Source organism: Gouania willdenowi, chromosome 12, assembly GCF_900634775.1.
Source record: "Gouania willdenowi chromosome 12, fGouWil2.1, whole genome shotgun sequence".
NCBI classification, from domain to species: domain Eukaryota; kingdom Metazoa; phylum Chordata; class Actinopteri; order Blenniiformes; family Gobiesocidae; genus Gouania; species Gouania willdenowi.
The window spans coordinates 32901368-32928900 of NC_041055.1; the positions used below are offsets into that span (position 1 = coordinate 32901368).

At 35.2% G+C, this 27533-nt stretch overlaps 1 protein-coding gene across 1 annotated transcript in view; it reads left to right on the forward strand.

The window, feature by feature from the left end:
- Window positions 1-27533, forward strand: part of rxraa (retinoid X receptor, alpha a) — a 103418-nt gene that overhangs the window by 42300 nt on the left and 33585 nt on the right. The window contains exon 3 of the mRNA XM_028462279.1: window positions 25532-25746. Within this exon, the coding sequence (XP_028318080.1) occupies window positions 25532-25746 (215 nt within the window). The remainder of the gene's footprint in view (window positions 1-25531; window positions 25747-27533) is intronic.

Here is a 27533-nt window from a genome sequence, read left to right on the forward strand (position 1 = left end):
CAAAGTGTGTTTTGTTCTTGCTTTTTGTGTTGTTGATTATGGTGCTTTTGAAGTCATTTGGTGTTTTTTGTTGTATATTTTTCACTCATTTTGTGCTTTTATTTGTTGCTTTGTTGTCATTGAGTATAATTTTGATGTTGTTTTTTGGGTGTACCTCTCATTGTGTGGCCCCCAGGCCTCCGGTTGCCCCTCCCTGCTCTGAATAATGAGGAAAAGATGTTGATGTAAACCTTTTGTTTGCACAAAAAGGATAAAAATAGTTGTAACCTGAAAAAAATCTGTGACTCTCGGGGGCGACAGTTCCAACTCTAAGGTTTGGTCAATGAAGCAGAGAAGAAGAGCTCTCTAGGGGACCTTTACTCTCACTTAAACAGTGCGCTGACATGCTCTGGTGGCTGGAGTTAGCAAGTAAATCACGGATAGTTGAAGGACTTCTGTCCTCAGGGTTTGTGCATCTTTAACCATCCTTTAGGAGCAGAAAATAAAAGAAATATTGTTCCTGGTTTGGTGTTGTAAACCTTTAGCTCTGTTTTTAGCGTCTAAAGCTAATCAATGATCACGCTTCAATCAATCTTACTTATAATAATATACAAAGCACAGCTGGATTTGTTTCTTTTTTTTAATCACTCATCAAAGAAGCTTCTGTCACATTTACAAAGATGTAGCACAAAGTTCAATACATTCGTTCTGTTGTTTCCGTCTGTTTTCCGTGATCGGGTAAAACCGGAGGTCGTTCACGTTCACACACGTTGTAATAATGAGCCACACACACATTTCTCTTCTATCGCCATCGCTCTGATGTTTATGTGTAAATAGACGAGGTCGCCGCTCGCTAACGTGCTAATGAGCTACCGTGCTAATCAGCTGACTGTAGCACACGTTGAACCTGCAGTCACAGATCTGGGTTAAGTTAACATGTTCACATTTATTCATATTCATGCCCAGGCTTCATTAACATATACGTTCTGTAACCAGAACTCACGTATTCATCTTTAATTGATCCTTATAAAAAATGCAAGAATTTTGTTGCTTTTCTTTTCGTTTCCAGATGTTATTAATATATAATATTAATCCTCACGCTGTGTCTTAATCTGCCTCCAAAGGTCAGGATGAACTCTGAGGAAATGTTGTTTTCACTTCATTTGTTCAAACTGACAGGATTCTAGATTTAAACCATTGCTTTACATCAAGGAGACACGTTTTAGAAAGAAAAAGACAGAAAATGAATGAGTTTTGAACTGTTCAGTTGTGTTAGACTGAAATTATTAATGAAGTTAAACACACACTGGCTCAGATGGAGATGACTGTGACAAAGAGAGAGTTATACTGTTGAGGGATTATCCACAGCGTAGCCGCTCTGATGTTTAGACACACCTCCATGTGGTCACTAAGGGTGGAGTCATCTGGGAGAGTCCCATTGATTGATTGACAGATATCACCGTTAAAAAAAGGGAATTCTCATAAGATAAAAGGAAAGAAAGAGAGATAGCAAAAATAATAGAATAAAGGTGTGAAGGTAGTCAGAGGAGGGAGGAGGTGACGCTACAGAGTGAGCTACTTCTACCACGGACAGCTTTATGTGATCTACTGTGTTGTGGTTTAGAATTATAAATATTCTGATTTTAATATTTAAACTATTACAATTAAATATTTGTATAGTATTAGAATATGATAATAAAAATATTAAAATAGAAATAGTTGAAAATTGTTTCTGTCAGATTAAAATGATAATTTTTGAAATGGTTTGTTTATCTCAGATCATCCACAGAAGCTCCAAACACAGCTGCTCATTTTAGTTCCTTTTAATGTATTTTTGCTACATTAATCTCATTTCTGACACGTCTACATCACATTTTAATGACTTTTCTGCACATTTTTTCCACTTTCAACTAGACTATAAAAGACAAAGTGTTTATTTAACTAATATAAATAATCAACTTAGGATAACAAATCCACTGTCTTAAAAAAAAATATTTGATTAATGTTTCTTTTCCAACATAATAAATCATAGAGGATAAAATACAATAAACAGGAATTGATTCCCTGAGAAACTATATTTGTGTATTTTCTGGGTGATGTCACTGATGTTTTATGAGATTGGAGGTATTCCCTCCTTTGTATGTATATCATTTGTAGTTATTGTTTGTAAATATCTCTGTAAATAAATGTTTTTAAAAAAGATGGCCCTGAGTCTGTGCAGAAAAAAACAAAAATGGTGTTCTCTCCTTTGGCTCCTATAGCTGGTGACAGCGCCTGCACAGTAGATCTATTGCTTTACCATCTCTGCCTCGTTTAAAGACAAAATAGTTCCAATATGACTTTTGGAGTTTGGTTTTTTGAGCAAAGTTAGTGATGCCACTGACTGACACAGCGGGAAACCAACTATACATGTTCAGCACTTAGAAACACTTTTCCACCTAATGTCACATATGTTGACACATTATTGTCACTTTTAACCTCTTTTTTTTTCTCTGTTTTTGTTCCACTCTAATTTGTAACTTTTAACCAACTTTTTAAAATCATTTCACCACCCTTTCCACCATTTTTGGTCACTTTGAACCCATTTTATTTCTGTTAATGATCCACGACTGTTCTTCAATGTTCATGTCTGTGTTCAACCACCTTCAGCTTCAGTGGGGGTCCCCGCTTTCTGGAACCTTTATTTTGAAGGTCGGGGCCTGTAAAGGTTGCGAACCACCGTTTTAAAGGGCCTGATTTGGTCCACGAGCCTTGAGTTGGACACATGCTGTTGGGGGTTACTAGTTTGCTTTACCACACCCAAAACAAGAAGAAGAAGAAGAAGAAGAAGAAGAAACGAGGCTTTAAGGGAGGATAGAGAGTGAATCAAACAGTGTGTACAGTAGTTTGTGTATTTTGATGCTAAAGTGATCAGACACACTTGGCATTATCAGCAGCTCAGAGTAGGAGGAGTGAAGGGAACGCTGGTGCTACGGTGTTCTTGATCTGAGTGTCACCAACGTGGATTAAAGAAGGTGAAGGTCAAAGAGGAAACATCTGAATTCATCAACGTTCCTCTCTTACGTTCTAATAAAGATCTGAGCTAAGAACAGAGGTGGTGTAAGTGGGTTACGAACACAACGTTCTGATGGTGGAACAGTGACTCCTCTATGCCACGCCCACACAGCTACAGGCCCAGTCATGTGTGCTAGCGTGAGGCGCTACACGCTGAGAGAGAGAGCACTTACTGAGGTGTTCACACACACACACACACACACACAGGAGGTGATGCTGATGCTAATGCTACAGCTAATGACAATGTCTTGTAGAGAAGCTGCTGGTCCTCAAGGAACAGGAAACACTTCATCTTTAGTGTCCATACCAGACATGGCAAATGGTGAATGTGGTTAAAATGGCAAAAAATAGTCATAAAATCTGGTGAAAAGAGGTTAAAAGTGACAATAATGTGTCAACATATGTGACATTAGGTGTAAAAGTGGTAGAAATGGTTTATAAGTGATGAACTTGTCTGGAAAGTGGAAAAAATGTGTAGAAAAGTTATTTAAATGTGATGTAGAAGTGTCAGAAATGGGAGAAATGTAGCAAAAATACCTTAAAATGAGCAAAAATATGGAAAGAAAAAGTGATGAAAATAGGTTAAAATATGGAAAGTTTGGTGTAGTTGTCGAAAAAAATAAGAAAAAAATGGACTGAAATTATGTTGAAGGTATCTGGTGACCTCCTTACAGTGGTTGAGAACCCCTGACTTAGAAAACCACTCTATCACAGTTGGAAGCTCACCTCTGCCCCCTCTGTTCACTCCAATGGTTACTGATTATTGCGACGTTTATCCTGATTATTTTCTTTACCGTTTTATTTCCTCCTCACTCAGACATAACACTGTCCTCTCTCTTTACATATAAACCCCTAGTTTAAGTTTATCATATTGCAATATAATAAAGTTATTTATTGTTGCAAGAATAAAACACACAAAATAAAACAAATAAATTTGTATATCAAGTTACATTTAAGAATTTTACAGTATAACATGGGAAAAACAGGAAGAAATGCTTTTTTCTATTTTGACAAAGAACAAATAACATAATAATTGTTATTTCACAAATCAGACAGTAAATATGAAGTGACATCACCACACTGTAGTACAATCAACACAAACAACAGACCTGCTCCATTATGTTATACATCAGAGATCATTAATAATGAATAATGTAGACACTTCCTTTTTCCTGCTGATGTCAGTGATTGATGAGGATGTTCAAAGGGAAGTAAGTGCTGTGTGGAAGTGTCTTTGATTTAGTAAATCATAATATCTACAGTATTTAATAACTTTGATTATCCTCGTTCATTAGATCTGTGACTAAATAGTGATTAAATAAAACATCACATGTGATAATTGTGGAATGTTTCTTTTATTAATCTGACATCACACATTCTGAATAATATCCACTGTTATCCAGGAACGTTTACTATATTATAGTCATCTTAAAGATGGAAATCCTGGTTTTAATCACAAATAAAATGGATTAAAAATGAACAAAGGTGAAATGGAATTTTAAAACCACAGAAATTGGTTAAAAGTTGCAAAAACAGACGGAAAAAGTGACAATATTAGACAATTAGTTTAAACTGTAAATAATGGGCATGGCAACTGGTGAATGTGGTTAAAATGGCAAAAAATAATCATGAAATCTGGTGAAAAGAGGTTCAAAGTGACAATAATGGTCAACATATGTGACATTAGGTGTAAAAAGTGGTAGAAATGGTTTATAAGTGATGACATGTCTGGAAAGTGGAAAAATGTGTAGAAAAGTCATTAAAATGTGATGTAGAAGTGTCAGAAATGGGCATTAAAAGGAGCAAAAATATAAACCATAAAAAGTGATGAAAATATGTTTAAAATATGGTTTTGTTACTGTAAACCTGCCTGTGAATTTTTATTTTTATTTTTTTACTCAAATTTAGGGAGATAAATGTAAGCAAAAAATTGCCAATCATTAAATCCAATAAAATGCCACAAATAACACAAATGGAAAGGTTACAGTGCAGGTAAATAAAAGGACGAGAAAAAGATTGTAGGTATTTTCATGGTTTTATTCATGTATTTCTTTCTTTCAATGTTTATTTTTATTTTTGAGAAAACTATTTTATGAAATGAATGATCTTCTTTTCCTCCATTAGTTCTCGTTGGTCCAACTAAGCCAATAAACGTTCTGGATGTGATTGATCCTCAACCTGTCGTGTTTACACAGCGTTCGCTCACTTACACCTGAAAGAGATGTTGACCTTTGACCTTTCACACAGACACACATTTATCTCACATCATTGTGCAGCTGATCAGTCCATCGTGAACCAATCACAAGGGAGGGATTCTCCTCCTCAGACTTAGTGTGACAGTGATTTTTCTGATGAATTCTTCTTGTATCAGGATGATTTAAAGCTTTTTGTGTAATTCATAAATATTATACCAAAATAAAGCCTCATCCCTGAAAAAACATCTGTTTTTATCAAAAACTGTAAAACTTGCTAATTGTTGCTAAAAACATTTTCAGTTTCATTTTCAACTTATTTTTTTTACACCATCTAGATTTTCTCTCTCATGCTAATAATTGAAGTCATTGCAAAAATTTCATTTTTAAACCTGACTTTTTTGCTGACGGAGCAAATTTATATTTTTGTCCAAATAACTGAATTTGTGACAGAAGTTTAAAATCTGCCTTTAAACGCTAACAGCTGCTGTCGGCACGTAGGTGACTGGATTAGTGAATCAGTGAAGCTACAGGTGACATATCCGTGTGCTAATGCTAATTAGCTCAGTGACATATCTCAAATGGGGGTACGTGTACCCTAGAGGTACACGATGGCACTACAGGGGGTATTTGAGAGAGAAAAAATGGAAAAATTAACAATAAAAACATTAAAAATATGGAGTTTTATGTTTAATTTGAGTTAAAAATGATAATGATGATGAAGTGATCTTGATTAAAACATGATCAGGAGATAGATGACTGGAAATGATCAAAACTATAGAAATAAATTATTCATGAGCCACTAAATACTGTTTATTTACACGTTAGATTGTTTAAAATGTGTGTTGTCACTCATCATTATTATCTATAGAGAGACTAGGATTCAGAAATAAGAGAAAGAACTAGAGACAAAACGTTTGAGAACCACAGGATTGTCTTTGTGCCCAGGTTACGGTCAATTAAAATTATTAATAATTTATTACAAGTTTAGAAAATTGGCTTTGTATTTGTAATTGCCATGAAAATTCTATAAAACTTGTCAATTGTAATTTAACACAAAAGTGGTGAACCATGTTACAGTTCAATGTTCAGTTCTACACATATGTAATTATTAATAATTATTCAAATATGTTTCAAATCAAGCTTTCACACATTTTACCATTAAAAACATTGAAATCTAGGGGTTATACTGACACAAAAAGGCTCAGACACCCACACCATAAATATTAAAACCTATATTATCATTGATTAGGAAGCCTAACAAGGTAATCAATAGATAAGAAATCAATGAGATTATAGATATTAGTTGTTGGTGTATTTTACAAGCTGATTTAGGACCAGTTAGCATTAGAGATGCTAACAGAAAGCTATCACAAAAGAAAGGGTAACTTTTATTAAGTCGTTTATTTGAGGCTCAGTAATTGTGATTAATTTTAATTGAACTTAAGTAATTGAGAATGTAATTGTAATTGACTTTCTGAGGATAAAAAACTATTGTTATTTAATTGTAATTGGAAAAAAGCTGATCACTGTAACCGTAATTTAATTGTAATTGAAAATGTAGTTGTAATTGAAAAATGTAATTGAGCCCACCCTGGTTGTGTAAACTGCCCCGACCAACATCTCTAATTAAACACCATCTATTATTATTAATATTTACTTTCTACGTCACAGCTCCACTTACATCATTACTCATCTTATTTATTAATTATTTTTCCTCTTTTAATAAATCCTTTCCTCTCTGATCTCAAACTGAAGTGTTTTTCTGATCTTGTTGTAAATAATAAACTCTATGATTCTTAATTAAGCAGGTTTCACTCATTATTGGAGGGAAATCATGAGCTTCTTTCACTCATTTCTTTCCTTATTATCTTCTTCTTCTTCTTCTTCTTCTTCTTCTTCTTCTTCTTCTTCTTCTTCTTCTTCTTCTTCTTCTTCTTCTTCTTCTTCTTCTTCTTTTCTTCTTCTTCTTCTTCTTCTTCTTCTTCTTCTTCTTTCTCTTTCTTCTTCTTCTTCTTCTTCTTTTCTTCTTCTTCTTCTTCTTCTTCTTCTTCTTCTTCTTCTTCTTCTTCTAGAGCTTTGTGTGCTGTTGATTTCTCACTTTGTTTCATAGAAATATTTTACAGTGTAAGATAAACAATGTGTGTCGTTCTTAAAGATGCTTTTCTATCGTTAGTTCATCTCACAAACACACTCAGCTTTGTTTTTAAAGGAAATTTATCTTTAAAGGGAAGGATTTAAGGCACCTGTGTGAAACTTGTGGCCCGGGGGCCAAATCTGGCCATTTGGAGCATCCAATGTGTAAATGACACTCAACACTCCTGGTGCTTATATCACATCATTTTTTACGTTAAACTGTTGAATAAACTCAAAATTCTGACTAAATCCTTCAACTTCCTCAAATTATGACTTAATATTACTTAATTAAATAGAAATTGGTCATAAAATCTAGGACATTTTAAGAGGAGATCCTGTTGGGACTCATATCTGTCACCTGTTGCTTGTTAATTATATATTTAGTATTTTATGTATATGTAAAAATGTAATCTTTTCTAAATGACTAAAAATCTGATCCCTGAGCTAAAATGAGTTTGACGCCCCTGATTTAAGGCGTAATCACTTGATCATGTGACTGTTGGGTCTCTGACCTGTTGACCTCTGGAGCCTCAACACTTTTATTCTGACTTTTATTCTGAGCTCACTTTACTGACCACAGACTCATGGATAGGATTGTTTTTCTAGTGTTTTCTTCAGTTTTTCCCCGTTTCCTTGTAATTCTGTTATTCCACTGCTCTATTCCTCTGGGAACGGTGAAATGGAATGAGAGAAGAGGAGAAAGAGGAGTGTAGATATTCTAGGGGGGGATTGTGGGAACCCACTGATACAGACTCACATCTTAATCCATCCTAAGGCCTGACTTATGGAGGCTCTGAGCTTTTATGTGATCATTAAAAATATGTGGTGTGCGTGTGTGTGTGTGTTGTGTGTGTGTGTGTGTGTGTGTGTGTGTGTGTGTGTGTGGTGTGTTGTGTGTGTGTGCGTGCGTGCGTGGCATTGCCCATTTGATATGTTAATGTTTTCTTTTTGCTCATTCATTGAATCATCCTTTAGTATTTCACTCTTTAGTAGAACACACTGTGGACTGTATATAAATATATATATTTATATATATATAGATATAGATATATATATATATATAGATATAGAGAGAGAGACTGGACATCTCATCTATGAATGACGATATTAACTGCGTATTAAACATGTTTGGAAGGATTTGAGGAAGTTTAAAGCTCAGTAATGAGTGTGATTATGGAATGTAGAATGTGTAAACTCTGAAAATGAATTGGGGAAGTTTTGAAAAGTGAAATCAGATGCTCTACATGTCTTTGATAAGTGTGAAATAGAACAGAGTGAATCCAGAGATGAGATGGAGTTGTTATTTTTGATGTATGCACTGTTGTACTGTGAGATACAGTAACAGGAGGTTCTCTCCAGCACAGCCCCCCCCACGCTGTGATTCAACCAGCGTAGTTTTTTCCTTTTTTAATCGTTACCGTGGTAATAATTATTGTACACTTGGACACTAAAGGGACTTCCTTTGTTGTTCAAACACTCTTTTTAATTTGCATAACCCAGAAACACGTACGTCGGTCACACCATCTATTTAATACAGGCGATTAGCTCGGAGGCCCCTGCCTTCACCTGAGGACCCCTCTTTATCAGCCACTAGTGCAGTAGACAGAGGAAGTATGTATTACTATAGAAAAGTCGTCTGTGGGATTTCATGTGGGGGCTAATATTTAAAAATACTGTAGGGGGCGCTATACCACATGCACTCCTGAGACTAATCAACTACTGCATTACATACCCATGTATGTTTAAAACAAAATATGAATGTGTGAAGTACTTTAACAGTGCAGTGTTGGATGCAACACATTTATTTATGAATCAGAATCAACTTTATTGACCAAGTAATGTATGTTATAAACACGAGGAACTGTGTTCTCTCTAATAATGTAAATATTAAATAATAACAATCAACTAGAAAAAAATAAAAAATATAAACAGTAGTTAGACTAATATGTGCAAAACTAAATAAAATAACAAGATAATAATAATAATAATAATAATAATAATAACAATAATAAGATAATAGTGCAGTAGTGCATTGATGGGTAGTGCAGGTGAACATTTAAATGAAATATTATATGTTTATGTACATGAACATTCTCAGTGACAGGTTGTTCCAGGGTTGTTATGTTAGTTCCAGGTTATTTCACAGTAACAGAAACAGGTCTGACTCTCTATGACTGTTTAGTGTTGATCACAGTGACAGCCTGGGGGAACAAACTGTTTTTATGGCGTACAGTGATCTGTAGCGTCTGCCAGAGGGGAGGAGTTTAAACAGATTGTGTCCAGGGTGGGAGGAGTCTGCAGTGATGTTACCTGCCCGTTTCCTGACCCTGGACAGGTATAAGTCTTGGATGGAGGGCAGATCAACACCAATGATCTTTTCTGTTTCCTGATTATTCTTTGTAGTCTGTGTTTGTCTAGTTTGGTTGTAGATCTAAACCAGACAGTGATGGAGGTGTAGAACATGATCAGCATTACATTAAATTAATTAATCATTCAACAATCAGGCAAAGGTGATCAAAGCTCATCAGTCCTACCTCCACAGTGATGATGTCATCAGTCCTACCTCCACAGTGATTGGCTCTGGCGCACACACCGTGACGGTTTTATGGAATAATTTATTAACGGTATCTTTGCAGTCCAAACAAATCTGACGTTTCACACCCTTGAACAAAGCAGCAGCCATGTTGAAAGTCTCAGCTCTGTCTGTCCCTGAACAGCAGAGATATTTGAGGAACACACACACACACACACACACACACACACACACAGTCCTTGCTGGATAGAGAGATAATCACCATCCAATATAAACAGTGTTCTTCATATTCAAAACAAAAACTATCAACTAGAAAAATATTAAATTAATGAGTTGGGGGCGTGTCCATAACGGTCCCAATATTACTGCAGGTCCCACATAATAAGTCATTTAAGTTTGAAAAGTACTTCTTAGTTTTTGAATCAAATGTTATTTCTAGGCTATACAGTGTGTGTGAGTAATTAGTTTAATAGTGAATGATATATATATATATATATATATATATATATATATATATATACTGTACACACACTCACAGCATGAGTAACTCTATAATATATTCATCATCACCTTCACTAATTACACGATAGACTTTGGGCTTTAAAGTAAGGCTGGAACAAAATTATATATGTTTTAAGGTTTGATATCAGGATTATTGTGGAATCATAGGAACGTGTGTTACACTTTTATAAAACAGAAGAAGAAGAGTGACATGTTTGGACGTCTTTTGTTTGGGAATTCTTCCTGGAAGTGATTATTATTCCTCATTTATTCAAAAGATCCTTTTTAATCTGTGATTATGAGACGTGAAGCTGCCACACAGAGACATCATCATCATCATCATCATCATCATCATCCTCCTCAGAGCTCCACTCTGACTGATGCTAACTGAGGACTCTGAGGGGCATCTAGAGTTTAATCACCCATAACCACAATTACAGACGTACACGTCAGACTCATAAAGCTGTAACTCACCTCCCCCCACCCTGAATCAGCCACATTCCTCTAAAGCTGGAGGAGGAGCTGATGAAGATGAAGATGATGAAGATGAAGGGGTAGTAGAGATGTATAACCTCAGTGCATTAGAGACAGAATTAATTAGTGCTTTTAATGCACTTAGCAGCTATAAAACAAGTCCTTATCAACAGCAGAGGTGTGTGTGTGTGTGTGTGTGTGTGTGTGTGTGTGTGTGTGTGTGTGTGTGTGTGTGTGTGTGTGTGTGTGTGTTGGGCTTCTGCAGAGGGAACGTTACAAACTCAGGGAGTGAGATTCCAAAGGCTGAAAAAAAAAAAACATTACCATTAAATAGGCAATACTACACACACACACACACACACACACACACACTGATAGCTCCTGTGCACAACCAACTCCTTACAGAACATGTTTGATCACAGCTGGAGCCACGAAAATGTGATTTTCTGAGTCATTATCAACATTCAATCAATTTCAAGAATTTCAAACGCAAGCTCTAAATAAATAAATAATTAGTTTTTCTGGGGACCCCTCTAATGCTGCGTTCACACCGGACACGGCACAAATTTTTCCTGATGTGGGCACCGCGCGAAAGCTCCGTAAAACGTAAAAGCTTCGCCAACCAGACTTTCTTTCTTTCCACCACCACTATGGAGGACATCAGTAAACCGATGCTCTTTATGAAGTGCCGTCAGAACGCTTGACGCCGGCGTCCCTGGATTCACCAGGTTAACCAACGACACATCCAACTCAGTGAGTTTCACTGTTTTCTTCCTGGTCCGGTCCCGGTAAAACAGTCGTATCGTAGAACTCCAGGTGGTCACACACCGCCATCATTATTTTCTCGTTTGTGCTGAAATGGGTGAAAAGGCCTGACGTCAACAAAGACTCTGATTGGCTATTGCGTCTGCGCGTCACACAAAACATTCGCTGAAGTTCAATATTTTCAACTCAAGCGAATGAAAAATGTCACGGAAAATTTGCCGCAGCCAACGCTTTTACCGCGCAGATCAAACCACGCCTCCCAACAGGAGAATAATTCACGTCTATCCCATTGACTTCGTACGTAACCTGGTCGTACAAACGTTTCACAGTGGTAGCGTGGGACGTCCAAAAACCGAAGGGTTGGGGGTTCGAAGCCTGCTCTAGCCAAGTCATTGTCATTGTGTCCTTGGGCAAGGCACTTCATCCACATTTCCTAGTATGAATGTAGTCTGTGAGTGAGTGTTGGTGGTGGTGGGAGGGGCCAACGCTTCTGTCAGTCTGCCCCAGGGCAGCTGTGGCTACTATAGTAGCTTGCCACCACTGTGTGTGGAGTGAAAGAATAATGCACATCAATGTTAAGCACTTTAAGCACAATATAAAATCTAACGCATCATTATTATTATTACTTATCTTTAGGTAACACAACAATGTATTTATACTTTAACAAATGGAACAATTCAATCAAATAAACAAGTAGAAACAAACCTCAACACCTTGCGATTCAAACAAAAAGTAACAACTAATGAAATCACAAAATACAAAGACTATATACATGTGTTTTTATTACAAAATATCTACCAATCAAATACACTATTTTAGCACCTAACCACCAATGTTTTAATGTAAACAGTGAAGAAGACAAACTGTTGGTCATTAGTGAAGGTGAACAAGATCCTTTTAAATGATCAGACTGATTGGAAGGAAGCTCCTGATTGGTCAGTAGGTGGAAGACAAGCGAGGACTCAGGAAGTCGCTCTAATTCTCGTAATCGTGCAGTATTATAGTGAGTTGTAGTGAATCCAAAAAGAAGCACATTGTCTTACAAACAGGTGGTTGTGTGTTTAAAGAAAACACTGTTCTATTGTAGAAAATGACTTTAGATATTTAGTCATTGTGTTTGTGTGTGTGTGTGTGTGTGTGTGCGTGTGCGTGTGCGTGTGCGTGCGTGTGCGTGTGTGTGTGTGTGTGTGTGTGTTTATGTTTATGCATTACAAACATCAGTCCAGTGTGTTGTAATTAAAGCTTCCTTGTGTAATTCGTGTGTTAATAGTGAGTCTGTGGGTGGGATTTGTGTGTGTTTATGAAAGATGGATAACTTATCTGTAGAGGAGGGACACGACCGCGGGATCTTTGTCCTCCTCGTCCTCTTCCTCACTATCACTATCACACTCCCACGGCGAGGAGTGATGGAAACACGGAGCGTAACTTTTAGCGCTGATTATACGACTCACGTGTGTGTGTGTGTGTGTGTGTGTGTGTGTGTGTGTTTGCTGACTCTGTCGAGCCTTTCACCTCCGTCTCTTGTCATCGTCTCCCGTCTCCTCACAATCTACTTCCTGTTTACCACGAGGACCCATGTGACCCATGTGACCTTGTAGAGAACGACGCAGAGGTCGCGACCTTTCTCTGAGCTCTGAAACGCTGACAGAAGTCAAACATAAGATGAGAAACACACAGATTAAAACACACAGGAATATAAATATGATGTTGGTTATAGATAAGGTATTTATGGGTATATATGATATTTATAGAGTTTTGTTCAAAAGCAATTTAAAATAATAACATCTATTATACAAGCTTAGCGACAGAAAAATGACAAAAAACATACAAAATTGCAGAAAAATAAAAAGAATTCTCTGGAAACACACGAGGACTACAATAATACAAAATTATATATAATACACAATACATAAAGAAAAATATACAAAATGATGACACAAATAACTACAGAGGATCATAAAAAATAGAAACATAAAAACACAAAAATATAATATATAATAATATAAAAATATGAATATAATAATATAACAATATAATACACAAAAATGTAACACAAATATACAAACTGACAACAAAAACGTCAAACATAAAAAATGGCAGAAAAGTACAAAAAAATCTGCAGAAACACACAAACACTGCAATAATACACATAATAACAATACAATACGCTACAAAAATAACACTAAAGTGAGTCCAAAAACACAAAAGAAGTATAAACTAAAATACACAAAATGACAACAAAAAACACTCACAAATGAAACACTCGTATTTCTACATTTAAATGTTGATCTTTAATCATGCTTTTTGTGTATTTATTGTGCATTAAGATATTTTCCTGTTGTGTTGCATCACAAAGAAAACACTGCCTAATGCATAACACAAAATTAATATTCTAATAATCTAAAAATACCAAAATACAATAATAACATACAACAACAAACACACAAACCTTATTTTATTTCCTGTTTAATGAAGCTGCTGCTGAGTTCAAGGTCTTTTCCAGAACTTCCTTCTCAGGTTCTGGTTCTTCTGTCTGGTTCTGTTTCCAGTCGACTCAACGACTGCTTTAGAATGTTTATTATGTATAGTTACTTTACAAAGAAGAAGAAGGAATGAAATATAAATATAAAAACCTTGCTGTGAAGAAAACTCTTTGACAGTCGTGTGTGTTTGTTGGAAATCGTCCAATGAAAACGCAGCAGAGCAGGAAGTGAGCGTACGTTGTGTTCTCTCTGTCACATGATCCACAGTATCACACCTGACCTTTGACCTCTGTGATGCAGCTGTTCTGTTCTCCACCTGCACGTCTTCATCCTCCTCCTCGACCAATCACAGAGCGTCCCCATCCACCAGCCAATGAGCAGCTCTCTGTGCCAACATAACGACTTTTATTTGTGGCGCTGTGGTGAAGCCAAGCCCAACCGTTCACAGGCGTCCAGGCTCAGAGGCACCAGAGGGAAAAATAAAAAACTGACATCAGGTCTTTACGAAAGCTGTGGTTCCTAGTGTGAGTTACATCATTGGAAACTACAGCGTGTCTATAGCACTGAGGGATCTTTGTTTAACGCTGCCACTCACCAGGAATGACTCACTGTAGTGCTTCAAACTCCCCCGTGTTTGTACAAACAGTTAGAATTTACTGAAATGTGTTCATTTGTTTCATTTTTACATGTGTTATTTATAAAGCAGATACTTCTGTTTGTTTGAGTAACGACACTGGTTTGGAGGCAGATTTGATTGCAACTGTTGTTTGGTTGGATATTTATTTTACTGTATATGATTAAAACCACCTCACTGTTCACTAAAACGCTCGTCACTATTTTTCTGCATTCTACTGTTAAGAATCTAAAGTTCCTTTGATTTGTTCTGTTGACTTTAAACACCTTAAATGTTCCAATTTATTGTAAAACAATACGTGTGAACCAATATAAATGTTTTAGCTGCACATGAGGTCGTTATCTCAAATATAAATGAAAAGTTTGTTGTCAAAAATACTAAATTATATCACTTCCTTTAGTCACTCATTTTTTTTACATTTAAAAAACAAACTAAATGTGTCCAATAGGTTCCACTGCAGACCTGTTTGTTTTTAGCTCTTTGACTAAAATAAAGTGCACAGTCAGCAGTATTTAGGTTTTACAAATAAATCAAATCACAAGGTTTGAGGTAGATGATAAATTAATAATCTACAAACATCTTCAAACACCAATAAAATGTCCTGAGTTTTAGGTTTTTTTTAGTTTTTCTTGTAGAGCAAAAAAACAAAAGCAGCTTTGTGAATATTTAACGTTATATTAAAATATGAATCTAAAAATAACGTACAACATAAAAACTCCTAAAAGTAAATATTCTACAAATAAATAAAGTGCAGCATGTGGAATATATAAAAGTCAAAGTGTATTGATTAGAATGAATGACACAGCTTAGTTGTGATCACTTGATCATTAGTTGCTGCAGCGCTGCTGCTAGCTTTAGCATTAGCATTAGCATTAGCTTGATTGCTAGCTTCAAATGCTGCATACTCAGCAATATGGTGGTTTATTAAATGGTGAATGAGGTCATGTTTTGTTTGCAGATCCATCATGACTTATTTCTGCGTTACATGAATTGCAAATTGCGATCGTTTGCTGTCTTTTTTTGTGTAAAACTGCTGAACTGTGAAATGCTAGGTTGACCATGCTAGACTAACTGTATTCCAGGTGACTATTGTTTTTAACCTGTGTAGCAGATGCATGATCACATGACCTAGTGGGCGGAGCCTGTCAGTAGTCTCACAGCAGAAGGAGACAGTGTCTGACTTTAGCACCTTTGCATCAGTATCGTGTGTAAAATCAAGGAAATCTGCAGCGATCGATCCTTATTTTAAACCTCACATCTCCAGTCTTTAAGTTGTGTTTACGCTCTATCAAAGATTTATGATTCAAAGTCTTTATTATCATGTGCACAGGAAGGAAACATTTTCCCTGTACAATGAAGTTCTTGCTTTGCGGTCCACACTGGATGCCACAAAGAAAAACAAACACATTTGAAACAAAGGTAAAATAACAATAATCATAAAGAAAACTAGGCAAGGCCTGTATTTTCAAGGTGAATTATTATTTGGTAACTGGAAATTGAAAGAATTGGCAACATGACAACCTGTATCTGGATTTGTTTACAAGTTTGTTCTTTTTACTAATTACATTTAAAATAATATTGCAATGTGTGACCTTGAGTGAAGGTCAAGGTCACACATTGTTGTTCAATGGTACCAGTCTGAGCCCTGGAGGTATAGAGAAAAAAGTATTTTTTGTTCTGGCTGAGCTTCGTCGTCCTGAGATTGTGGAGGTACCGCTTTGTTGACACGACCTTGACCTTGACATTTTGGCTGCAAAAAAGGTCGACTACACATCCATTGCCCCATGACATACGTGTCATTAGTGCTGTATTAAAGATCTATATGTATAAGGTAGAAATGAATCAAATATAAAGTGTATGTGACTCTAGTTACAAGCTGGATAGATTTTATTATGTTTCTGGAGAAAAATGAAGACATAAAGCGAGCTGTGGTGGAGGAGAACATGGTGTAGTGTAGCAGGTAAAGAGCAAAGCCACCGCTACATCTTCATACAACATAAAAGACTCACGGCTCTGAACTGGGACCATCCTCCATCTCTGGGGAGAAGGAACGATGGAGATAAGATGTGTTGTGATGTTGAAGGAAAGGGTTGAAGGAGCGAGAGGACGGAAAGAATGGAATGTGAGAGGTAGAGTGAGAAGAAAAGAGAGAGAGAAACATGTCGTTTCACTGATGGATGCTAACAGCTAGCAGAGCTGAATCTGACCAATCACATGAGACTTCCTGTGAGTCTCTGATGAACAGTTCAGGATCGTCTATGTTTGATACAACGTGTTTGAGAAAATCATGTGTTTTTCTTTCTCTCTGGTATCACTAATATTATCTATGCTAATCTATACATTACAAAGCCTTATTATAGATGTATTACAGCTTGGTTTGGTTGTATTCTGACTCTAACGACTACTGTATTCTCCAAAAATTCACCATCTACCTTTATTAAGACGGAACCTTACATCAAAGTTTACAAGAAAAATGAATCAGTTGAATCATTTTATTTTTTACTTAATTACAGATTTCAATTTTTCGTGATCACAGAAAATGCGGAATTCACGTTCTGAATGAAAAAAAAACAATCACTCATATTTATAAACTATTTTTCCTTGAAAATGTGTTGAATAAATGTCTGTAAGTAATCTGAAGTTAATATTTATCATATTATTAATAGTTGACTCTTATTAACTAAGGGTGTAAGAAAAAATCAATTTGGTGACATATTGCAATATTTTACCTTCCAAAAAATGTCCAAATCAATTTTTTTAATCGTGTTTTTTATTTTTTTATTTTTTTTTTTTACGTTTAATGTTGCTAACATTAGCATAGTATGTAAACTCCCAGTCACTAGGTGTCAGTGAACGCACCATCAGACCTTATTAAACTACCTTTTATCTTTATTTACATTAAACATTCTGGACACGTTTATAGATGTATGTGGTTAGTTTTTATGAAAGAAATCTGTTGTAGAAGCAGAAGTTAAAGTTTTTTCAAAAATGTAATTTGACACTTTGTTTCTATGTGTGTGTGTTCTGTGTGTAAGGAAACCTGTCCGTGTGTTTTAGATGAAGGTGTAGACATAGAGGTGAAGTTATGGCCGTGGGTTGTTTATTAGTGTTTGTTTGTCCTGGTGTAGAATGGAATTTGCTCTAAGTCAGGGCCATAGATCCAAAGTTCGAGTGTTTTTCCTGAAGCACGTACACGTCTCTACGTACACGTCTCTACGTACACGTCTCTACGTACACGTCTCTACGCACACGTCTCTACGTACACGTCTCTATGCTCCAACATGTTTCTTCTTCTGCCTGTTTACTCTATGAATTTCTTTATTTATCTAGAATCCTTATTTCTTCCTCAGTATTTGTTTCTTTTCCTTTATCTTTGCTGTTTTCCCAGAGGCTCAGTGAGTCAGTGAGAGCTGGAGCTTCATTTGGGTTTCATTACAAACAGAACAAAGTACAACAAAAGAATAATAATCAAAGCAGGAAAAACAATAAAAGGAAAGGAATGTAAGGCTTGTAATGTAGTGAAGTTAATAAATTCAAGCTTTTCTTCTTCTAGGTATTCAAAAAAAATGACAGGGCTATGAGGGATGATAAAGAGGAGAGGTTTTTGGGTCCCATCCATAAAGTCAGGTTTATTTATTCATCTGAATAATATCCACTCTTATCCAGGAACATTTACTATTATTATTATTATTATAGTCACCTTAAAGATGGAAATCATGGTTTTAATCACTAATAAAATAGTTCAAAGTGAATAAAAATGGTGGAAAAGGTGGTGAAATGGGATTTTAAAAACCATAGAAATTGGTTAAAAGTTGCAAATTAGAGTGGATAAAAACATACATCAAAAGTGGTAAAAAGGGTTCAAAGTGTCAATATTGGAACAATTAGTTTAAACTGTAAATAATGGGCATGAAATATGGTGAAAGTGGTAGAAAGGGTTTATAAGTGCTGAACATGAAAAGACAGAAATGTGATGTAGAAGTGTCAGAAATAGGAATAATGTAGCAAAAATACATTAAAAGGAGCAAAAATATGGCAAGAAAAGTGAGTTTGGTGGAGTTGCAGAAAAAATGGTAAAAATAAGCAAAAATTGGAAATATATTCTTAGTTTCTTGAAGGAATTTGATGACCCCCAGGTTGAGAACCTCTGCCTTAGGGGGCCTGGATCAAACACACACACACACTCCTTTGTTTGTGTGTAACTGCTCTAATTAATCCATGCACACAGTCTTTATGAAGGAACAATCATTACATGATCAATAACTCTCATTTACATACATTTTCTTTGCTAATGATGGTAATGATAATAATCTTCCACATGGACATTACTGTATCATATTTCTTTATTCATGATGCTCAGTAATTACTTTGTCCTTATTAATGATGCTGAGACAGACTAAATAAAGATTATAAAGAGCTGCTTCACCTTGATTATGATCCATACGCACGGTTTCACTTTAACACACACACACATTAAACATCAACATGGAGGGTTTATTTAATCCATAATTAGTTGCTTTCACTTCAACTGGGAATTTGGAGCGCTGTACCATTATGAGATTTTAAAATACAATTTTATTCTCCTAAAATTATGACTCTATTCTCAAAATATTATGACTTTAAGATTCAAATATTACGCCTTTAATTTAATGAAAATATTACTTCATTAGAATAAAATTCTGACTTTGTGTCAGATGTGTTTTAATTTTAACTGTTACTGTTAGAACTAAAACATTAGTCTAATGACATTTGGACTTTATCCATGTTTGTATTTGTTTAGCTTTCATAACGTCTCTGAGGTCGATTTTCTAAGTTTGGTTTAAAACGTGACAAACAAACGTGGAGATAAAGAAGACGTGTTTATTTATTTTTTCACTGTGACTGTGGTCGTATCCTCTCAGGGTTCTACAATAACTTCCTCAGTGGTGGCACCAGCACAGAGTTTGTTCACATCCTTTTTAAAAAATAATAATATCTGAGCTCAAACAAGGACAGAAATTATTGATCAAAATGGGGTCACGATCCAAAAAAGGCTGTGAACCACTGCATTAAATACTGTTTATTTCCACTTATTTACAGAATGAGATTATTTAAAATGTGTGTTATCACTGGTTCATTCCATCATTATGATCTATAGATGTTTTTAAATAGTTTTATAAGTAAAATGTTGTAGTTGGACAAAAGGAGGACTTGGATTCAGAAATAAGTTTGAGACCCAGTGGTTTTGTCTCAGAAACAGCTGCTCCGTCTGATCATATCTGCTCTTTTATCGCCTCCCGTCGTTAACGTGGATTCCTCCGTCCAGTAATGAGGACGTAGAGCGACACGAGTCAGAGCATAGAACTTTAAAACAAGTGTTTCACTTTCTCCAGAGTCGGACTGAGGAACAAACGACCCAAAGATGTCAGACTGTGACTCAGCTGTTTATACTGAAAAGGTTGATCACATGATTCTAAGTGCAAATATTTGTCTATTTTTTACTCTTTGGTGCAATAATTTGCGATAAAATGTGTTTGTTCTGTTCCATCATTGCACAACGAAAAACATATTGTTCTAAGGCAGATATGGGCCACATGCAGACCCTGACCCTTAACACAAATACACAAAAATATTAGCAAAATGTATTCCTAAAACAAATTAAACTACTACAAAAATATTCAAAATGAATCCAGAAACAAACAACTACAAAAATAAAAACACAAAAGTAAATTCATGTAAATATAATTATACCTAATATAAAAAATACAGTAAATAAAAGGAAAACAAAAAAACAAAACAACCACAAAAATATGATACACAAAATAAAATAGGAATATACAAAATGTAATCCCCAAACAAACAGTACAACTATAAAGATACACAAAAATAAAAACACATAAATTATGTACATGAAAATTTAATTATGCCTATTATGACAAGCAAAAAGAAAAGAGAAATATACAAAATGACAACAAAAATATTTCAAACAGAAATATACTAAATCTAATACAAAAACAAACATGACAACTATACAAATGCACATAATATAATATACAAAATTATAGCAATTCAGAAATATTAAATATTAAAATATAATACACAAATATAATGTACAAAATGACAACCACAATAGACACAGAGCTTCTGTTCTTCTCAGTGTTAATGATCTGATTGGTTATTGATTATTCTAAATGAATGTTGATCATGTGACCATCACTGTGATAACATTTGTCCTGTTGTTCTGATGTAATTAAACACTGACCGTCTGTATAGAGTTTATTCATCCAATCAGATCATTCTTTAGATGAAGAAGGTAAAGATCAATTTGTTCTTTTTATTCATGACGTTGTTCAGACCAAAGTAGAACAGTGTGTTTTCATCTCCTGTTGTCATGTTATCATCTAATTATGATCCCACACTGATACACCCGTTAGCCTTTACTTTCACATTATTCTCTTTATCCAATGCTCTCTGTCACCATGGTGATATAAAGTATAAAAACATGTAGCAATTATTGTGAGGTTTTCAGGGGCATTTTCTTTTTTTTCCCCATTTCAGAGAAATGCTAATAACGAGCATTTTTTCCACTTTGTGCTGCTGTTCTCAGCGTCTCTGTGAACTTCAAACCATCACCTCACCTGCTGCTAATGCTGCTAATGCTGCTAATGCTGCTAATGCTGCTAGTGCTGATCATGCTGCTAATGCTGCTAATGCTGCTAATGCTTCTAATGCTGCTAACGTTGCTAATGTTTTGGTTTCATTACATTTAATCTGATTGGTCGGTATGATGTGAACAAAAGATAATAATTTACTCACTAACGATTGGGTGTATAAATGTAATGAATTACTTTACTTCTTTTAAAATGTACTGAAATACGAGTAAAATCACTGATTAGTTCCCATAAAACTCAGTTACAGTAACTGTAATCCATTACTTTCACCTCTGATCACCTGAACCATCACAGGAGACTAAAACATCTGTAAATTCCTTTGTTCGTCTGGATTTCTGTGAATTTACTGGAATGTGGGATTGGACGGAGGTTAAGATTAAAATGTGATGTTTTCTTAGATCAATCTCTCACAAACTGAGCTTTACTAGTATTTCCACTTTCCACTAAAGGTTATCTTATTTCTGCTGGTGCTACATATCTAGCGCTCACAGGCTAACCGTTCACTACTGGATGAATAATAGAGAACCAATGCTATCCATGGATGTTTGTGTGAAAGAGGAAAAAACAAACACTGTTGATCAGAGAATAAATGTAGAGCATTGAGTCATGGTGGCTGTAGTGGTTCCTGACCCAGGGTCACACGGTGGTAGCACTTAGCATCTATTATTCATCTTTCTACACTGGAGACTGAGGAAACATGAAGGTTAGCTCTGCTGCTTAGCGGGTTAGCTCTGCTGCTAGCGGGTTAGCTCTGCTGCTAGCTGCTAACAAATAATTCCACAAGGGATATTATATTATATTATATTATATTATATTATATTATATTATATTGTATTGTATTGTATTGTATTGTATTGTATTGTATTGTATTGTATTGTATTATAATATATTATATTATATTATATTATATTATATTATATTATATTATTTTATATTATATTATATTATATTATATTATATTATATTATATTATATTGTATTGTATTGTGTTGTATTATATTATATTATATTGTATTGTGTTGTATTATATTATATTATATTATATTATATTATTTTATATTATATTATATTATATTATTTAATATTATATTATGTTATATTAATTATATTATATTATATTATATTATATTGTATTGTATTGTATGTGTATTATTATATACTATATTATATGTTATATTATATTATATTATATTATATATATTATTTTACTATTATATTATATATATTATATTATATTATATTATATTATTATTACCTCTTGATGCTCCACAGACTTAACGCTGCAAAAGGAGACGAATGAGGAGGAAATGACCTCAAAGGATGAAAATAAGAGTCATGTGGTCTGTTATTGAGCCGCACACAGCTTGTTATATTAGATGATAATAATGGAACCTCCACATGGTTTCTTAACGATGTTCTTTCAGCTTTCAACAAAAGAGCGAGAGGGACGCCGTACTTATCCAGAAAGTTTAGTATTAATATTAATATGCTCACACTCTAGGACAAACTGGTTCTAGATTTTACAACAAGATTAAAGAAGAAAAATAAATAAATAAGTCCCAGAGAAAAAAGGAGAAAAGAAAGGGGAGGGTGTGTGTGTAGCTAGTCGACTAAATGACAGTTTGCAGAGCATATTATTAATACTGTAATATAGGCTACATATATATTGAAAGCCTATTTTTTTATTTGTATTTTATTATTTTTTATTATTATTATTATTACTCACATTAGTTACAAACGTTGCTCACTGAGGACACCTGCTGGTCAATATTTACGGGGTGTTTATTTTTTTTAGGCTATTAGACCCTCTTTAGTTACCCCTTAGAGTTACCATGACTACCTGTCAACATTGAGCTCTTCTGCAAAACTGCATTTAAGACAATTTTTTTTAAATAATTCATTAACGGTCTTATTGCAGTCCATACTAATCTGAGGTTACACACCCTTGAACCACGCAGCAGCCATGTTGAAAGTCTCAGCTCAGTCTGAGCCTGATTTGCAAATATAATTGAGGAACACACACACACACAAAGAAATTCCTTGCTTTTATAGATAGATAGATATGAATCCTTGTTTTAATCAGAAATAAAATGGGTTCAAAGTGACCAAAAATGGTGGAAAAGGTTAGAGTGGGTGAAAATGGATAGAAAAAGTGTGAAAAAGGCTTCAAAGTGTCAATATTGTAACAATTAGCGGTAGTTTAAACTGACAAACGGTGAATGTGGTTAAATTGGCTAGGAAAAAAAAATGAAATATGGTCAAATAAAAGAGGTTAAAAGTGACAGTAATGTGTCAACATTTGTGACATTAGGTGTAAAAGTGGTGGAAAGTGTTTATAAGTGATGAACATGTCTGGAAAGAAGAAAAGTCATTAAAATGTGATGTAGAAGTGTCAGAAATGGGAGAAATGTAGCAAAAATACATTGAAAGGAGCAAAAAAATGGCAGATTGGTAGCCTTAATACTTTATTTGCTAGAACTTCAACCCTATTGAATAACAGATTTGGGAATTCCAGACTTAGGAAAGCTTTTTATTTATTTTCATTTATTTATTTTCAGGAATTATGCGTGGGTGAGTTTTAGAGGAAAGAGAAGATTAAACATGGAACTAATGCAGCCGTTTATTAGGAAGGTGTGTGTGTGTGTGTGTGTGTGTGTGTGTGTGTGTGTGTGTGTGTGTGTGTGTGTGTGTGTCCAGCAGGATGTTCTGGAAGTGTTGTCCTCGGCTGAGTTTGCAGTAAATATCCTATTAGTGCTGATGCAGCAGGAAAATGGGAACTTTCTGCTCCTTCATGATCATAAAAACACATGAATGAGTTGATTTTAATAGAGATGGAAATACATTAGACATCAGTGTAATCACAGCTGTGATGGAGGAAGTCTGTTTATTGTGCAGCTTTTGATTTAAAATCATCATAAAAGACACATTAAAATGTATTTGTTCACATCACGACATCATCGCACTGACCAAAGTCATACTTTGCCTTGTAATAAAATCCTGATTAACTTGGTTTTTTAATACAGGAAAAAACAAACTTTTGTCTGTGTTTACTTTTTGTAATTTCCTGTGTCTTTGTTGTTTTGTGTGTTTTTGGAGTCTTTTTGTGTATTTTTATTTCATTTTTATGGGTTTTTATGCTTCTTTGTGACTTTTTTCTTGTGTTTTTGAAGTAATTTTATGTATTTTAGTTATCATCTTGTTTTATTTTTATGCCTTTTGTGATTTTTTTTTTTTTTGTTGTTTGTGTATTTTGGGATTCATCTTGTGCATTTTTTTTTCCAATTTCTCTGTTTTTGTTGTCATTTTGTGTATTTTTATGCCTTTCTGTCACTTTTTGTTGTTTTGTGTGTTTTTGTTATCATTTTGTACACGTTTTGTAGCCAACATGCTAAATAAAGTCCATGATATGGTCCCATAACATGTAAATGAGTGTTTAGTCTGTGTCAGAGACATATTTACATTTAAAATAACACCACAAAATATTGCTCAGTCATTTGCATTCTGCTCACTTATCAGATTTCTGGGGGAAAATATTGTGTAAATGTGTGATTTTTTAAAAAATATGTTTCTGAAAAGGTTCCTAATATTTTTATCTTTCAGTTTAAAATCCTGTGTTTTTGTCTGTTTTCTGTGATGACGATAAATGTGAGACCTTTATATTTGTTAATATTGGCTTTTATTCAGACGTTTCTAGAGAATTGTGAGAGAATGAGAAATAAATGATGTTGAAGGACGATGAGGAGGAGCTCATATCCTCAGTGATGACAGGTGATGTGAAGATAGACTATGTAGCACAAGGTCACAGCGCTGCTCATCTATTATAGATCTAGAGTGTAGATGCTGATCTGCTGCGTCTCTATTTAACTCTGTGGGAGAACGACACTAACTATTTTTATTTAACTCTGCTCTGTTTGTTCCACTTTGTCCATTTTTTATGTTTATGACGCCGCGCTCACTTTTAACGACTGTTTTCACACCTCACCACATGTGCAGCACTTTTCCTGCCAACAACCATGTTTTATTCACCAGAATCTGTCAAAAACGAAATAAACTCAGCATTATTGTTTTAAATGAATAATTACAGTAAATGTAGGTTTTATAGACACTAATACCTCTTTGTTCTCGAACAGATTCAGGCCATGTGACGTCATCCCCCCACAGAGGGATGCACCCGTCCCTGCTCAGCCCGTCCTCCATGGGGCCCTCGGGGGCCCTGCACTCCCCCATCAGTATGAGCTCCCCCATGAACGGCCTGACCTCACCTTTCTCCGTCATCAGCTCCCCCATGGGCCCCCACTCCATCAACTCACCCGGAATGGGCTACGGCCCCAGTGTCAGCCCCCAGGTGAGCCCCGTCACAGACACACAACTACACACAACTACACACAATTACACACAACTTTAAATAAAACAGGAGCTATACAATAACCAAGTTATTTCCCTAATCAGTCTCATTACAGGCTGTTAAACTTCCTGAAATCATTCCAAACATGATTAAAATGATTAATGGAGTCCAGCCGTTAGCCACACATGCTAAAGCTAACATTAGCCCACATGTTTTACAGTGAAAAATATGGTGGAAATGTGTGATATTGTTCCAAAACATAGACATATTTACATAGAAGGTAAAGTCTGTCAGATTTTGTGCATGAATTGACATTTTTGTCTCCCTATCCACTCATTTATGGAGACAAATTGTGTGTGAATGTGACATTTTTTACCCTAAAATATGCACGTGAGGCTATATTCAGTGTCAAATTATTATTATTATTATTATTATTATTATTATTATTATTATTATTATTATTATTATTATTATTATTATTATTATTTTAGAAATTGAATTATTGTCATATCCATTTTAGGAAGTGAATTTCATGTTTTTCAGTTCAATCAGATACAAATAAGAAATAATAAACCCTGAGTGTGGTCTTGCAGGATGTGCAGAGCTGAATTCTGTAAATGCAGATGTTAATGCTTCTTCGTCAGCAGCTGTTTTAGTGTTTTTAACAACATGATAATCCAAATATGTCATATAAGCCAAATTATCCATTTACAAGATCTCTAGCCACACTGCTAACGCTTAGCAACTCGTTTACCAGGGAAAAGCGTGAGATTTTTGATGGGAATATTCTACATATTAGTCCATTTATCTCACTTTACTGCTGGAAACATAGTGTGTAAATATGTAATAACATGCATGTGAGGCAGAAAAATAAATACATAAATAAATCAGGTTGAATTCTTCCTCCGTTTCAGAACGTGAATTCTGTTTCTCATCCTTTTTCCGCGATCACAGAAAATCAGAGGCTGTGCTCGTATTTTGTAGTCATCATTTAAATTCGCTTTTCCCAAAAAAAAGGGACTGAAAGTTATTGAAACAGACGCAGCAGCAACATGATGTAAAAACATGTTCACATTTACTAATGAGTTCATTTATCACAGTGTGTAGTCATCACACACACACACACACACACACACACACACACACACACACACACACACACACTCCCTCTGACCCTGTGGGGGGGGGGAGTTAATCTAGAACTATTCAGTAGTGATTTCACAGCCCCTCCCTCTTCATCTGAGGACTGTCTGTCACAACGTTCCACTAAATCTCTCCTTCTTTTCACTCGTCTTCTTCTCTTCATCATCATCATCATCATCATCATCATCATCATCATCATCATCATCATCATCATCATCATCATCATCACTTTCTTTCTTCAGTCTCGGTTTCTTTCATTAATAAGCCTCAGTTTCATTGGGATTAAGTATCACACACACACACACACACACACACACACACACACACAGACACACAGACACACACACACACACACACACACACACACACACACACACACACACACACACACACACACACACACACACAGACAATTAAGACATCAAAGCGCTCAATGGCCCAGATTTCCTTCTATATCTAAAATTGAAATTGTGCACAGCTCGTCCTTGTGTGTGTGTGTGTGTGTGTGTGTGTGTGTGTGTGTGTGTGTGTGTGTGTGTGTGTGTGTGTGTGTGTGTGTGTGTGTGTGTGTGTGTGTGTGTGTGTGTGTGTGTGTGTTGATAATTGTGTTTAGTACGTCAGCAGCTCACACCCCCACCACCATT